Genomic DNA, 16,382 nt, shown 5'->3' with positions numbered 1-16,382 from the left:
AACAAAGATATGGCTGAACAATGGCTGCTGCATCTGGCAGCCTCTTCTTATTCTTTTTCTATCCTTTTAATCTCCTTGTTCTTGTTCGTCTTCCTGTTCGCCTCCTACATCTAATCATCATTATTATTTTCATTATTATTGTTATTATTATTATTATTTGCAGTGGTAGCAACAGCTGAACAGTAGCGCTAGAAACAGGCAGTTGTAATAATAAAAATAATAATAATAATTCATTAGTAAAAGTCATATTTGGTGCATTTTTCTTCCACCACCAAAATGGATTTCACCACTAAAGAGACTACATGCTTACTAGACATCTGCTTGGCTACACTGACTCGTGTGTGTGTGTGTTTGTGTGTGTGTGACAGAATGCAGCGATGCCCATCTGAGTTGCACAATAGATCTCTGTCCCTTTGGGAGTGTTATAAGTGTGTGGGAGGGTGTGCATGTATGAGTGTGTGTGTGTGTGTGTGTGTGTGTGTGTGTGTGTGTGTGTGTGTGTGTGTGTGTGAGCGCATGCATGCCATCTGTCTCACAGCTTTTTGACCTTTCTCAGCGTCACACCTGTGACACGGTAGCCGGGCCCCTCGACTCAGTGACAAACCGAGGGATGCACGCGGTCGACACGGATCACATCGATATTGTGACATGAGAGCAGCTACAGCGGAGCTTCACCGGGTCAACAGTGAGAGGGAAACTTTGTCTGGTAAATAACACAGGCACACACAAGTAAACACAACCGGACTTTCTGTATTATATTGGATATTCACAAGATTCGAAGTAACTAATAACTACATTATTAAGCTTTTTACAGGTGGCGAGGTAAGTCATACATATTTTAACACCTTGTCACTGGGACAAGCACGATAGACACCAAATCCATTATTTCTTTGCTTGAGGGTGCATCTATTTATCCTGAATCTCACCTTTTTCTTCCAAAATCAATCTTGTAAATAACTGACTAAAATAATAAAATAATTTACTGACTTGAAAACCAAGTCTAATTAAGTAAAATAATAATAAACTGTTTGAAATCTATTTTTCACAGTTGCTTTAACAACTCTTGTTATTAGATGTTATTGTCAAGTTTCAAGAAAATGTCGCCTCTCGCTAGGCAAAACTCAACGACTCCACATAATTAACAGAACTGAAGGCATCCACATGGTAAAGGAAATACTGGTGTCATGTGATAACTGCTTTTGCTGGATGATATATTGTTCAAGAAATTACTGTGACAAATGATATGATGTCATTTTGAAACAATTGATAATATTGTAGCATGATAATATGAGCACACCTTTTCAAAGAGAGATGAACCTCTAATCCATAAGAACATTCAGCCATTGGATTTTAAAAATACATATATTTTTTTATATATATTTCAACATCTTTTGAGGAGCAATAAACAACTGTTAATATATACAAGATAAAGTGTATATAAAACTATAGTACCCCTATAGGAGTGGCCCAAAATTACTCGGCTTGAGATTTTATACAACATATGGCCAACAAAAACAAAACAAAGCGATGCCCCTTAGACAAGCTTAGCAAAGCTGCAGTGAAACCACAGTTGCCTCCATAATTCAACTGGTGTGTTGCAGTCGCCTACCAGGGCTGGGCGGCCTTGGAGCCAGGCGGTTTGCTGGTGAGTTTACGCAGCGAAGGATTAAGTTATTGGAGAAGAAAAACTACAAATGACAGACATTTTGGCTCATAACCAGGGGTTGGCAAGCTAATGGCTTTTAGGACTGAGACTGTTCCACTCCAAAAGTATAGCCGCAGGCTATCCGTAAGCTACGCTGTGCATTGTTTTACATGTCTTTGGACTAACGCAAGTAAAATAGCTGAACCCCAGTCTTACAATGGTCAAGAAAACCCTGCTGCTCATTCTGACATCATGTCGGCTAAAATATTGTTGATATTCTTCCGTATGTAAACACAACAGGCAACATCAGGGTGAGCAAAATGATCGAGGTCATGACCATATATCGCACGATAAATCGATAGTTATTGTGACAGGCCTAGTCACGCGTGTTTAACCATTTCATTAAACACCTTGATTTATGCACCAATCCTGGCTTCTTTTATAAAGCCATTACTACAAATTATATTTCCTCTTTGATGATAAAGTTAATATAATATATTAGGTATAAGACCTTAATAATATTAATAAATACAACTGGCACATGAAACTAATAACACACTTTTACATACATGAACAATCTTTTAACATATTCTTGTTTGTGTTTTGTTTTACTATGGAAGGATGCAGCTGCAGTGCGACACTGCCAACAGCTTTCAGCTCCGGCCTCCACTTGTATAATCAATTAAAAGAAATTCCCTTGTGCTGTAAGAAACTACTTTTCTTGGTGGCTAGTCCTCTTTTTACTGCCATTGTAAGAGCAAAGAAACTGTATCAGATGCTTTGAACTCAATGTTTTATGACTGCGGCACTGGTCTGATTTCAGAAGAGTAATCACAACCAGCAATCCTGTTATCTCACTCCCTCCTCTCCCTGATAACATACAGTAAATATGTGTTCATCATTAATCGGTGCTGCCATCCTCCTCACTGCACGCATCCGCTTTTCATACCTAAACTGCTGAATCTCCTGCCAGGTGAGGAGTCTCCACCTCCGCCAGAATAGAAACCACATTCTCCATCTTCAGAGCACAGCACTCGAGCCAGATTACTGACCACAGAGTCCAAGTTTAACTTCATTCACATTTTGAAACGGCAGCTGTGTCCGCTCCTTCTAAACCCTGCAGCTGTATGAACCTCTTCCAATCTTGTCCACAAGCCTCCAAATGAAGGTTTTGATAAGTGATAACATCCCTCACATCCTCGCCTTCCTGTCCTGCCTCAGTTTCACACAGCAGCACTGCAGTCTTACTGTATACCTTGTTTTTTTTTTAGAAAATGTTTGCTCATTATTTGCACAGACTGTTACAGTCATTAGGCCCTGTGAATGTTTTGATTATATAATATCAATATGTAAGTAAATACTCATCTAGGTTTACAAAATGTCAGACTCTCCCTGAGTTTTCTGCATAAAGAACTTTCATTTAATCTCATTGTATCGGATAGATATTTATTCTAAGTTTCCATACATTACTCCACCCATCCTTTTATATTAGTCATAATTCTATGCTCTAATTAATGAACAAAGGCTTAAAAATAGACCAGAAAGTTGTTAATATGTGAAGAATTTTCTCTCTGTAACACTGTTACATCACCGATGGTAATAATGTGAACATGAGCTGAAATCCTCTGATGAGACATCCTGAATTCATTATGTTTGAGAGAGACAGAAAAGGAGAGCAGAGACGATGGAAATTAGTCAGTTTAGATCAGGCTTTTAACTGCAGGAGACAAAATACATTATGTGCTAAATGATACACTGGTTGGCTTCGCCTTGCATCAGCTCACCCTGGATGATCTGCATTAGTGGAGGTAAAAATGATAGCGGGTGGAGTGAGTCATCCTGGGTCACCAGGTAAGAGCTAACCTGGATGACAGACAGAAATAGGGAAACTGGACCCGCCGCTGTGGCGTGCTAGAAAGGGAAAGCTGATCACCCAGGCTGGGTCAAGTGGTGAAATGGGAAAAGCAGAAAGGGGACGATACACTGAGACTGAACCTGCATACAGGAAGTTTTACCTCCTTCCTGCAAAATGTTGGCAAACAGTTTATTATGGAAATGAAAAACCTTTCAGCCACACAAACAGCTCTGTGGAAGACAATGTTGGTGTGTCCAACACTTTGGACAGACTGAAATATCTCAACAACTATCAGATGAATTGTGATAAAACCCATTAATGTTTCCCCTCGGGATGAACTGAAGCAATTTTGGTGAGCCCTTCCAGCGCCATCAGCAGGTCAAAATTTGATGTAGTCCAGAATTTTATGACAAAAGCCTGCAAAACTTGCGATATAACCATCAGCCTTGGCTGAACTTTGTGTTTAGTGCTAATTAGCAAATGTTAGCACACTAGCATTGTCACTATGAGCATATTATTAGTATGCTGACCTGAGCTGCAATTAATGACTATGTATGAATCATTTGGTCTACAAGAAAACAATGAGAAAAGCTTGTTATAAATATCCCAGAGGGTAAAGTGACTTTATCAAATGTCTTGTTTTGTCAAACCAACATTTCCACACCCACAAATTTACTATATGTAAGACCAAGGAAAGCAGCAGATCATGACATGTGAAAACTTGAAAATGTCACATTTTTCGCATTTTTGCTTGGGGGGAAAAAAAACCCAAAAAACAAAAAAACAAAGACTCAAAGGTCCGGTGTGTAGGATTTAGTGGCATCTAGTGGTGAGGTTGCAAATAGCAGCCAACTGAAATTTATCCCATGTGCCAGTGATGGCTGATGTGAAAAAATGACTGGCTCTATTTAGAAGCAGTGTTTGGTTTGTCTGTTCTAAGCTACTGTAGAACAACATAGCGGACTCCATGGAAAAGGACCCGCTGCATGTGTAGATGTAAACGGCTCATTCTGAGGTAACAAAAACACAACAATTCTTAATTTTACGCTGACTACACACTAATGAAAAGACATCAATATTAGTTATTAATATTATAATACATTTCTGAATGGTTGTCTGTCTCTATGTGTCAGCCCTGTGATAGTCTGGCGACCTGTCCAGGGTGTACCCTACCTCTCGCCCAATGTCAGCTGGGATAGGCTCCAGCCCCCCCCCCCCGGTGACCCCTAACAGGATAAGTGGTTATGGAAAATGAATGAATGAATGAATGAATTTCTACCAATATATTCTCCAAAATCCTACACACTAGACTTTTAAACTATGAATTGATAATTAAAATAGTTGCAGATTTATTTTCTGTCGATCGTATAATCAGTTGACTAATTTTTGCAGCTCTAATGCTGACATTTAGCTCAAAGCTCTGCTGTGCCAAGTGTCGGGCCATGCTTGGAAAGATGTCATTTGTCTTTTTTTCAAAATGCAAAAGTGTTTCTAGCTGATTCATATGGTGGAGTAAAAAGCTAACAGTCATAGAGAGGGGTAAGAAGCAATACAGAGTAAATATGGGACATGCACATTTTTAAACAGCTGCTCCTGGTTCGCGTCAAGTGTTGCACTATAATGTTCAAATGAAAAGTGACAGAAATAGTTGTGTTACACATGAAAAATTTGATTCATAGAGAGAAGTTTAAACCCATCTTAGTTTCTCACCTCTGCACAGCTGGCCAGTCACGGCGTGAAGAGGGTGCGAATGACAGATTATCGGTTATGGAAAGTTACAGAAATGGTGGTAAGCTATTGTCTAAAATTTTGGGGGGGAGGGGGTTTGTAAAGCTATTTGACCATGTGACACGGAGGTCTGGCTGTGCAGTATAATCCAAGTCTCATTTATCCAGTAATATGTTCAGTACTTCCCAAACACATGCATTTTAGCTAAAACGTTACAATATTAAAACACTTAACGCCTACAAGCAGCATGCCTTCAGCATGAGTGTTTGTACCAAAATGTTTTAAATCTTTAAGTTTTAATGTAAATGTGTGTTTGGGAAGTGCTGAGCATACGACTGAATAAATAGGACTTGGATTATACTGCAGAAGTTGTATGGAAGTTTGTAAATGGATTAATAACCTTAAATATGGGCCCTGTTTACTTTAATTTACCAAGAATTTTGCCTTTTTTGGATTTCCCATTCACCATGGAGGCATGCGAGAAAAACAGTTTTCTGCATGAATTCAAGGTAACACATGTGATCAGTTAATATAGAAAAGGTCACTTTGTGGGTGAAGTGTTTCTTTTTAAGTACTGCCTTCCAGAAGCTTAGTCCCGTTTAAAACCTGAAGCTGCCGTGTGTATTATGTGTGCTACTTGCTGCAAAATTAATTGCCTTTCATGGGACAATAAGTCTGGAACTTGAACAATAACCAAAAATAGAGGAAGGAAAACATTTGAGGAAACTCTGGGAAACTTTACTCAGGGATCTCCCTGCCATAACGGTAGAGAATACAGTTGGTTACAAAACAGAGGAAGTAAAAAGGGGTGGCTATTAAAAAAACTACCTTTTGTCAAATCTGTTGGGAAAACTACCCTCCTACTCTGCATTAGAATGTTCATCACGGCTCCAGTGTTGTCGTACTCGAGTCCCAACATTGATGACTCATGACACAACTCACTCATCTACTGATGAGTCAGTCTTGGACTTGACAAGTTGTGATGCAACTCAGACAGAATGATAGTGACTTGAATTTTTAATACTGCACACTTAGGACGTGAGGTTTTGATATCTTGGCTGCGGCACTATATATTATTCCCGCAGTCCATATCGCTGATCAGATTATTTCCCTATCAATCATAACATCCTCCTCATTGTTGTTGCTCATGCACAGAAACAGACTACAGCCTAGCGGGAGAATGGACAACCCCGGCTGTTGCTGTTCCTTCTGCCAGACCAAAATAGAAGCAGGAATACGAGCCAAAAACAACCTTGTATTTGTGTTCGACGATTGGCCTTTTCAGAGGAGATCCATTTTAGCCGCATCTCAACAGCCCTCTCTCTACCTGATACACTGTGTCAACAGCCCGCTATCTGCAAAAATAGCGTGTGCCTGCGTGCTGCTTGTTTTCTTTTTTTTTTTTTTCTCCGCTCTTTCAAACCATCAAGTTATGGGCCTTTTGCTGACTGCGAGTGGCCTTTGTGCTTGACATCAGGATAAAAGCATCTGCTGAATAAATGCACATAGATAGCAGGATAAGAGGAGGGACACAAAGACAAGGAGGGAGGGCATTCCTGGTCAATTTGAAGAAAAGTGCTGCCCTGTAGACAGGCAAACTGTAAGCTGTGCATTTGTGCCAGCACTCAGGTCTGTGCACGTTTTGTTTGTGTGCATGTCGTGTGCATATCAGCGTGTGTGTGTTTGTGCTTCCGCTCCCCTGGCGTTGGGGTGTTAAGGCATTAAGGGTTGTGTAAGTGTATGCGTTGGCCAGGCAAAGCCAGTGACTCAGAGCGGTAGCTGTAGCTGGCTTACTTTCGGGTCAGTTAGCAGCAGCAAGTGTGTCTGAGGAGGCATGTTATAAAATGTGCTCGTCTGCAGCAGTCTCACTACGCTACAGGAGGAGTCGAGGAGGAGGAGGAGGAGGAGGACAAGAGGAGAAGAGGAGAAAGGAGAGGAACATGGCTAAAAGCTAACTAGGGCAACACTGGGTCATTTCACATGAATAATGACATTTCACTATCTTACTTTCTCGGGCCTCCAGCCATTAGTCTATAGCCTAATTCAACAAAGTTGACGCTGGAAAATGTGATTCATGCTGTTAGCAGCAGCTCACATTTTGGCTCAATAATCATATTAACTGGGGAAGTTGTGCTCAGCTCAGATCTTGGCTTCTGACTCCGCGCTGATGCTACCCGAGCTGCAAACAGCTGGAGAAACGTTTAACAGCGTGTCTGTGGCATACCGATGAGCCAGGAGACACCCTCTTGTTAAATTATTCCATCCCACGTCAACCCCTCCTCCTCCTCCTCCCTCTCTTGCTCTTCTTCTTCTTCTTCTGCGCTTCTCTTGCTGCTGTTCTCCCTTTCCTCCCACTCTCTCTGCTGTGTGCTTCGCTTCTTTACGCTTCATAAAATCCAGACGGGACCCTTGCATACGTCCCGCCCCCACGCATGTCAATCAAGCCCATTTGCTTCATAGCAACAAGATATCAGCAATGCCTGGGCTCCTCCTCCCACACGCTCCTCCATTTCCTTATAGGGTAACATGTCTGCTTGTCAAACAAAACCCTCCCAACACACCCCCGTCCTCTTCCTTGTAGGGTCTCACGTACGACTCCCCTTCCTCACACGCCATTTCTGGGAGACCCCCTTTAACATACATGTGAGCAGGGATACACACATGCCTGTCCCTGTCATCCCTCCACAAGCTGTGTCAATGCTCCGCTCGGCTCCACTGCAGCATTTTATGAAAGGTAAACACTCCAAAACAAAAAGATGATGACATTATTTGTCCACATTTATTCCTTGTTAAAAGCCACACGCCTCCTCCGAACAATCACAGGTGCAGGTGAACACATAGACTTGCAGATGGACGCGTATTTACCCAAAATGGTCACGCCTCTTTCAATGCATTTGGTACAGCCATGGAACGAGTTAGTCTTGTTTAGAGCTCAAGTAGGGCTCTGTAATAATAAAGCACTCATCTGGTTGTCGAGTGTGGTTTTACAAATGTACACAAGGCAGCCGTAGGACAGTGTTGTCACTGTCAACCGCACCATCCAAAGAGTCAGCGAGGGCAACCCCTATCCATTTCAAAGGCAGGTCCTTTTGAAATGAACGCAGATGCCTCGCAGCGAGTGCTTTTAGAGCCATTAGAGATGCAAATAGCTGCTAAAGAGGCATAACCGCTACACCAACTCCAGGTTTGGGCAATTTCATAACCATCTCTCTTTTTTTTTTTTTTTTTTTTTTTTAGAAGCATAGTGCAAAAGGTGTTTACCTCACATGGCTCTCCCGTCGACATTTTCCTCACTCCTCGAACCATTTAACAATCCGTACAAAATGAATGACTCATGCAAGTTGCCACGGCAACACGGCTCATTGGGATCATTTACCGACCATCATTGTTAACCCTGCAAAGAATCAATAACAAGATTTGTGGAGGGTGGGAGGTGGAAGAGGTTGGGTGGAGGGCGAAGGGTGGGGGTGAAACCTCATGACCCCTTTACAGTTTTTGAAAGCGTGGCAGTGTGTGTAGTTTTGCAGCAGGTAGGCGTCTCTCCCTCGCCTTAGGGCGCACGCTTAGGTGGGGCTTGAGAAAATATTTCAGTCTTTAGCACCTGATCTGCTACTCCAGTTCTCTTACAGCAAGGGGCCAAAAAATATAAGCATGCAGCAACACTATAAAAGAGCTAATAAATTACCACCGTCACAAGACAACTCTGAACGCTTCTAAACACACACACACACACACACGCGTAACTGCACAGTCAGCTCTACAGTCTGCAATTGCGTCACAGAGCCAACTAGCTCTCTCCAGTTGACCTAATATTGTTGCTCTTCATCTCTTTAAACTACTCTCATTTGTCTGTCTCTGCATAATTTCATCTCCCTCATCCACGGGCTTCCCTGGCAACTGCCCGGGGGTGTCCCATCACCTTAAAAATCAATTTCCTATTCTCCCGCTCCCATTCTCTCACTCTTTTCCCAACCCATCCCCCTCTTCCAGGGGCTCTTAGAGGAAAACATTGAGATAACAGCTGCCAGGGCCCCAGGGAGAGCAAGAGGAGGGAGAAAAAGAGGTCAAACAGTAAAGAGAGCAGGAATCCAAGGTACAGCTGAAAGAGAAGCACACGCGCGAGCAAAGACAGGAAGAAGAAGAAACACACACATACACAGAGAGAGCCTGACTCACACCGAATGAAATGTAATGATATGAACGAGACACTTCACGCACCAACTTTGCAGCCCACTGTGTGCTTCAGCTTCTGTGTGTTTGTGAAATGTGTGACACAGAAATTACAGTGAGGAGGTGTTGTTAGCTGAATAGAAGAGATGCAGAAGGGAGGAGGAGAAAGAAAGAGGGAGTAAGGAGAAGGGGAAAAAAAAGGACAGAGACAACTGTGCTGGGGACACCTGTCCCTTTCGCTCACAGGGCTTGAGCGATGTACAGAGACAGCTGCAGAGGCAATAAAGAAGAAAGACTTTTTTACGTACCTCTCCTCCCCCTATTCCTTCACTGTTTCCACTCAGAAATGTCTAAAGAGTTTACTGCAGAAACAGCATCCAGCTGCACATACTAACATGCTGCACTCTATGTATCTTCTGAGCATACATAATACATGGCAGTTTTCTGGCAGTGGCAGCTCTTGATGTTCAGATTGCATGCGCTTCTAGCTCAGGGCAGAACAGATGCCACAACAACGGCGTACAATAATACATCGCAGCTCGTGTATTTCACCGTGGCGAATCATAATTGTAGCGATACAATCTCCAAGCCTGTATCTCGCTGTCATCTACGCCTACTACGCCAGCTCTCAGTGTTTATATCCCTCATAGCGACTGGGCGCCGAGTCCTAACGAGAGTCTGAAATGCCCTGACTGGACCACTCTAGTAAAGGGGGTCAAGAAGAGTCCTCATCTGTTAGCAGTTAATTAACATTTCATGCTCAATGACAGTGCTGCCTGCTCTGATGCCGTTCCATGTACAGTGGAGCCTGAGCTTCGGCACAGAGATACAGCAGACGCAGAGGAGGATATGAGAAAGATATCGAGATAAACACTCACCGACAACACGGAAGGATAGTACAGTCCCATCATCGTATTCTGTGCAACAACTCAAACTGTCGTCGCTCCTCTCTCCTCTCCTCTCTCTCTCTCTCTCTCTCTCCTTTCCTCTTCTCACGCTGCCTCGCTTTCCTCTCCCTCTCTGAGCCTGTGTCACCTCACCAGCTCAGTCTCTCTTGTCTGTCTCACAGATTCAAAATCTCCCTCTCTCTGCCCCCGCTTGCTCTGTCTGCCATGCCAACCCCCCCCCACCCCACCCCCCCACCCTCCCCTCCTCCTCCTCCTCCTCCTCCTCTGCTGGCCTCTGTCCCTGTCACTCTCCCTCGCTTGCTTACTTGCTTTCTTTCTTTTCCTTTCCCCTCTCTCTCTCTCTCTCTCTGTCTCCCACTCACTCTTTTCTTTCCCTCTCCCACTCGCTCCTTGCTTTCCCTCTACCCCCAGCCTTCTGTTTTGCTGCTGTGCCCTTGCCTGCTCATCTCTTCTGTCTCCTCTCCAGTCCTCCTACTCCTCCTCTCTCACCCAGATAGCCTGACGCCTCCCCCCTCCTACTCTTCTGCCCCTGTCACACCTGCAAACTTTCCCCTCCCCTCTGCTTCCCTCTCATGTCGCAGTCCCTCCCTCCTCTCTCTCCCTTCTTCTTCATGTAGGTGAGTTAACTGGGGCTGTTGGCACCACTGGGAGAGGAAGCCAAGTCTCTCTCTCTCTCTCTCTCTCTCTCTCTCTCTCTCTCTCTCTCTCTCTCTCTCTCTCTCTCTCTCTCTCTCTCTCTCTCTCTCTCTCTCTCTCTCTCTCTCTCTCTCTCTCTGCACCTTGTTACATAAATGTGCTGATTTACATGTTTGTCTCATGTTTGAAGAGCGCCCGAGCCACTTTTCTGTTAGAGTCCGTTTACATTCTGAATACGCCAAACCCAAAAAATGTTTTCATAACACCTCCAACACAAATCACATTAAAGTTAGAATCCTTACAGCTGCCTAAATCAGTATTATTCACTTACAAAGTAACAGTGGGTGACTATTAGCCCTTTTCAATACACATGTGTTGGTATAGCTTGACTCGATGCGTCAGCCCAGCATGGCAGGAATTATCATCTCCATGCAACAGGGCTACCCGCTTGTGTGTCTTCAACTGATGACGCGCTTGTCATGAGTCGATGAGGTTTAAAAGCAGCGTCCCCTTCAGCGCTGTTTACTATTGCTTTGTGTGACGCGTGTTGGTCGGCAGCTACTTATCATCTTACAGTTTTGCTTGGCATCTACTGCTTACCGCAGCGGGGGCTATTTGAACATGTCACTGGTTTTGACGTTATTTAGGGACGATTCAACCTCAACATTCAGTTTACAGCTCAGAGTCCTGTCTCAGGTCGGGAAACCTGCAAGTACTAAGCAGGTATCCCGCAAAATACGTGGTTTTCAGGTTGAATTTTGTCTTAATTTTATTTCTGGGTTTGGTTCTGGGTGAAAAGAAGAACAAACAACTTGGATTGCAGGTGTTGGATAATAAATGTATCAAGATAAAATAATAATTCAATTTAATGTTTTACTCCTAAGACTGCCTACTCTATGTGTCAGCTCTGTCTCATGCGCCAGCAGGAATATGAAAACCACTTCAATCAGTCGCGTTACTAACAGGCACATTAATTACAGAGATGTGCTGCTCAATATTATGAAGGTAACAAAAAAAATTAATTTTAATTTTATTTCTTGATTTACCTTTGCTTTAACATATAATGTTTTAGTTTCACATATAAGAAATAGTCCAAAATTATCACTTTAAACGTGCTGCCAAATTATTTGAACAGTGCATGGTTATTACAGGATTTGTGGGTTTGGGTTGGTGCTGCAGATCTGTGTCCGTGGGTTGGGTTGGGTTGTGGAACTAACTGGGTGGCAGAGGGAGTGTGGTATTGCATGTCGCTGTTCCAGTTTGGGAGCGGGACTTGAGAATCAGACCCTTTCAGGACCCTAGCCCGCTTGGAGGCAGTTGAGCCCACTTTCGCCCGACTCCGGAGATGGTCAATCTTGGGTGCGACGTGGCACAACTCAGTGCATTTAAACCGGAAACGGAAACACATAAACGCGGCATGGTTTGACCAGCGGGGCCAAAGGTGCTAATGGAAAAGCCTGTAAAGCAGGGTCTATTCCTCTCACCTATATGGAGTGTTTTAGCATCTTTCAGCTCATTGTTTTGGCTTTACAGCCCACAACTTTACTCTACTGGTTCACTCTCACTGCTCCTATAAACCTCATTTCCAGCAGCCTTAGACAGCTGATTTCAGTAATAAAGCTTTAAAAAACTACTACACACTACCTGCCTCGCACCAAACCACACGCAGCTGTGGTTAGCAGCTAGCTGGTGAACATAGTGCAGTGGAGTATCAAGCAACTAAAGAGCCAGATATCTTTCTTAGACACATCTAATGAGATGTGAATCGACCACTGGAGATGGGAAAACATGCCTCGAGCAGCCACTCTATCAGAAACGCAACAGAGGAACGACGTGCCGAAAATCAAATGAACCTCGGGATAAGAGAATTCATCATGTTACACTATTAAAAAAAAAAAAAAAAAAAAAAAAAAAAGACAGTCAACAATGTCCTTCAACATGATAATAACTCATGCACAGTATTTGTCTTCAGTACAACATCCAACAGATGCCATCGTTGAATCCCTTGTGCGTGGGTAGGCAATTTAAATCTTGCACGGCAAAGGCGGACTCTGCCAGTAACAATGAAAACTACTATAACTACTAGAGAGAAAATTGCAGAATGTAAATAATAAAATATAAATACTAAAAGTTGGCCATAAACGGGGTTTGATGTGAGGTTTAAATACAGCAAGTAAACATGTACCTTATTCTGCCTCCTTAAAATCCAGTTTTAATTTTAACACACACAGAGAAAAACAAGTTTGACATATATCGCTGATGCAGACGATGCTTGTCATCCTTTAAATCATTTTATTTAAGCAACTCACCCCAACCTCTCACTTTCCAGATGACAAATATCACATGAGCCTTGGCTCTTTTTCTTGCCCTGTTATGTCTGAATACAACCATTACTAAATAATCATCTATGTATAAAAAGTCCCTAGAAGTATAGTTTATCAGATAGGAAAAAGTGAGGGAAGTCTCATATCTTGTGTCTGAAAAGGGCTCGTCCCTCTCCTCACACATCAGGCTTCTGCTGCTCTCCAGGCTCTTCCTTTCAAAAGCCTTTGATCACATCATTCTCACACTGCTGTTGACAGTTTAGCACCTCAGTGTTGTGGGAGCCTCTGCTGCCCGGCATTGTTTTTCTTCCTTCTCTGACTTTTTTTTCTTCTCCTAGTCAGAGGCCAGTTCACACTTCCAAATCCCTCAAGTAGCCGTTGACTGACTCCTTTACAACCCAATAAGGGATCGCTCGCACAAGGTAACACTTTAGCCTTTAGGACGATTCTTCGAACATCGTCATTAGCGAGGAAATGGTTCAAAGCTGTATCATCTTACAGTGACATAAAAACTGGCTAATTGGCTTCCAGGCTTCCGCAATATCAGCTAAACAGTACAACACACTGCCAGGAAAAAAAATCTCTCATACTGAAGCAAATAAGAGCATACAAGTGAGGCCTTAAGACAGATAAAGCGCAGATAAGCAGCCAGAGGTTGTTGGGCATCACGGAGAGCGAGGGATGAGGGGATTATGGGCAGGGCATGAGAGGATGAGTGGATGAACAGAGGATGATCTAAGGATTAACCACACAAACTGAACAGTCTAATAACACAATCAGCAGGCTAATACAAACACCAGTAAACAGATTGTATCCTTGCGCACACACACACACAATACAGTTGGTTCCTTTTACATGGGTGTGTATTAGTGTTCGTTTCGGGGGGAAAAACAAGAATATCTGCATGTTTAAAGGCGCAAACAGAAAAATAAGTTGGATTTAAAAGCTCAAAGATGATTAATAATATTGCCGATTGTTGAGAATAGAAAGAAAAGTAGTGGGAGGGCAGGACTGGAAGAGTGAAGGGTGTGGAGGCATGTCTTCTTCTACACGACGGATAAATTATAATCTACACCCCCACCTTGTGGTTTACAGAGCTTCGCTGAACCATGTTAATGCTTCATGAATACGAAAGAAACATCAGAAGATAAGATGGTGGGATATTACCAAACATGGAGTTTGAGAATGTTTGAGATGAAATCATATCCTTACCTGGCTATGAGATGGGTAGCCATGGTAACCAAGGGTCAAAGGGTCGTTGTTCTGAAAGAGAAGAGAGCAGATTTTTGGACACATGGTCAGTAATTTTGCAAAGCCAAAAGACACTTGATGTAGTTTTTTATTATTTATTCTTTCACACTTCTTTCACACTTTGCTTTTGACTCTACAGTTCCATGGTGTTACTGACTCCTAATCAAATTAACTCGCCCGGTGACACACTCCTGCTATCTCCTCCAGAGTTTTCCACCCAGCGGATCTTTTGTCTGCTTGTAAAGACGTGATAACGGGGGCGAGTGAGATCATGCGAGCAGTAGATGAAAGACGGGCAGAGAGAACGAGCTCTCACCACGGCTCTTAAATCATAAATAGGTCAGGGGTGTCAGCGAGCATGAAGCCCCGTCGGTGTGAAATGGCATCATGAGCCCTGATGCAATCTCCGACACATTCCTCTCAAACGCTCTGGCTGTGTATAGAAAAGACGGATACATCAGACATCTGGTGAGTAATTACAGTTTAACAAGACACATTAAGAAAAAACTCATTTTGTTTGGAGCCAAATATTAAACTGAAATCATGTCACCCATTCCCGAAAATAGTTTGTAACTCACTTTATTTGTACTCATAACACTGTGTTCCAGCTTTTATGCTAATGTACGCCATTAAAAAGGCAGCTTTACGCAGCAATTACAACATGCTTTGAAGGGGGAAAACAGATTTGCCTGTCTCTGGCTTCATATCACTAGATTAGAAAACAACTCAGCTCCTCCCTCCTCTCTCACTCTCTCTTTCTGTCCTCCTCCCCCCATGATCTTCCTTTCATCTGGAACCAATGTCCCTCATCTGCTCTGTCCCCAGGGGGAACACTTTGCTCTGCGCGCTTTACAGCTTCAGTTCGCCTGATTAATACTGTAGCCATCTAACTTTGGACCCTGTGGGGCCTTTTCGCTAAAACTAAGCACAATGTTTCCAAATGCAAGAGGACTAGTCGGGGAGAGGGGGAGAGAAGTCTTTGTCTTCGATCGAAAAATGCAGTTTGTGTGAGTCTATCTCAGAGCCAAAAATGTACTTAGTGAACTGGCTTTGGGAGGCAGAAGCTCTAAATAATGAATCACCTCTTAGAGGCTTGAATAACATGAATAAAGTATAAACCTTATTTCACAGCGAGGCCAAACTCTAAACACAACGCACTGGAGGTATTGAGCAGAGGAGGATCAAAACAAAATCCCCCACCAAAAAGAGGGGGCAAATAGAGCCTCGTGGGGCGGTACGCTGCGTCAAAGTGATGGGGAACACATCTGGAGACATCTGGAATTCATATTATGAGAGGCTGAGGGAGGAACCAGAGCTGGAAATACAACGGGAAATGGACAGCAAAGAGGAAAAAAAAAATGAAAAGAGATGGAGGGAGCAAAGACAATGACTCATACATGAGCGGAGTCATGTGCTTAATTTCCTTAAGGAACTGGGAGGAATGAGAGAGGGAGGGCTGCATGGAAGCAAGTCGAGTGTGTATCAGTCTCACTCTCCACACCACAGTCGCTAGCACAGCACATGAGAAGCAAGAAGATTTTGCACGATAGTTAATAGGCCTGTTTTTTGTTTTTTGTTGTTGGCGATGAAAAATTAAGTAGTTGATTCTCGACTGGGAGCAGCAGTGGCGGTGGTTTTTGGGGGGCGGGTAGGCTAAAACAAGAGAGGAGACTGCAGGGGAAGACCGGGTGAGCAATCAGGAGAAAGTAACAAAATGACTTGAAGTCAACAGATGGCGAAGAGAGGAGGAGGGGGAGGAAAGGGGAGCTCAGGAGGGGGCAGGGAACAGGGCTGACCCTGTAATAATAAAATCTGAAATGAAGCGACGGACGAGAGGCTCTGTTACCTCAAACTTTCTCCTTCAC

The 16,382-nt window shown here is 43.2% G+C and overlaps 1 protein-coding gene across 8 annotated transcripts in view; it reads right to left on the bottom strand.

Moving 5' to 3' along the window:
* Positions 1-16,382, bottom strand: part of rbfox2 (RNA binding fox-1 homolog 2) — a 43,909-nt gene that overhangs the window by 20,433 nt on the left and 7,094 nt on the right. For 7 of the 8 annotated variants that reach the window (XR_007448633.1, XR_007448638.1, XR_007448634.1 and 4 more), the window contains exon 2: positions 14,479-14,529. Coding sequence is in view for 5 of the 8 variants with exons in the window: in XM_049568731.1 (XP_049424688.1) it covers positions 14,479-14,529 (51 nt within the window). In the remaining 3 variants the exon portion in view is untranslated. Of the gene's footprint in view, positions 1-10,276; positions 10,525-14,478; positions 14,530-16,382 lie in introns of those variants that run through there. The other variant, XM_049568767.1, reaches the window with a different exon arrangement.

The sequence above is a fragment of the Epinephelus fuscoguttatus genome, linkage group LG3 (genome assembly GCF_011397635.1).
Source record: "Epinephelus fuscoguttatus linkage group LG3, E.fuscoguttatus.final_Chr_v1".
In the NCBI taxonomy this organism is placed as follows: domain Eukaryota; kingdom Metazoa; phylum Chordata; class Actinopteri; order Perciformes; family Serranidae; genus Epinephelus; species Epinephelus fuscoguttatus.
The sequence above is the reverse complement of the archived record's forward strand: the minus strand, read 5'-3'. Positions and strand labels throughout refer to the sequence as shown.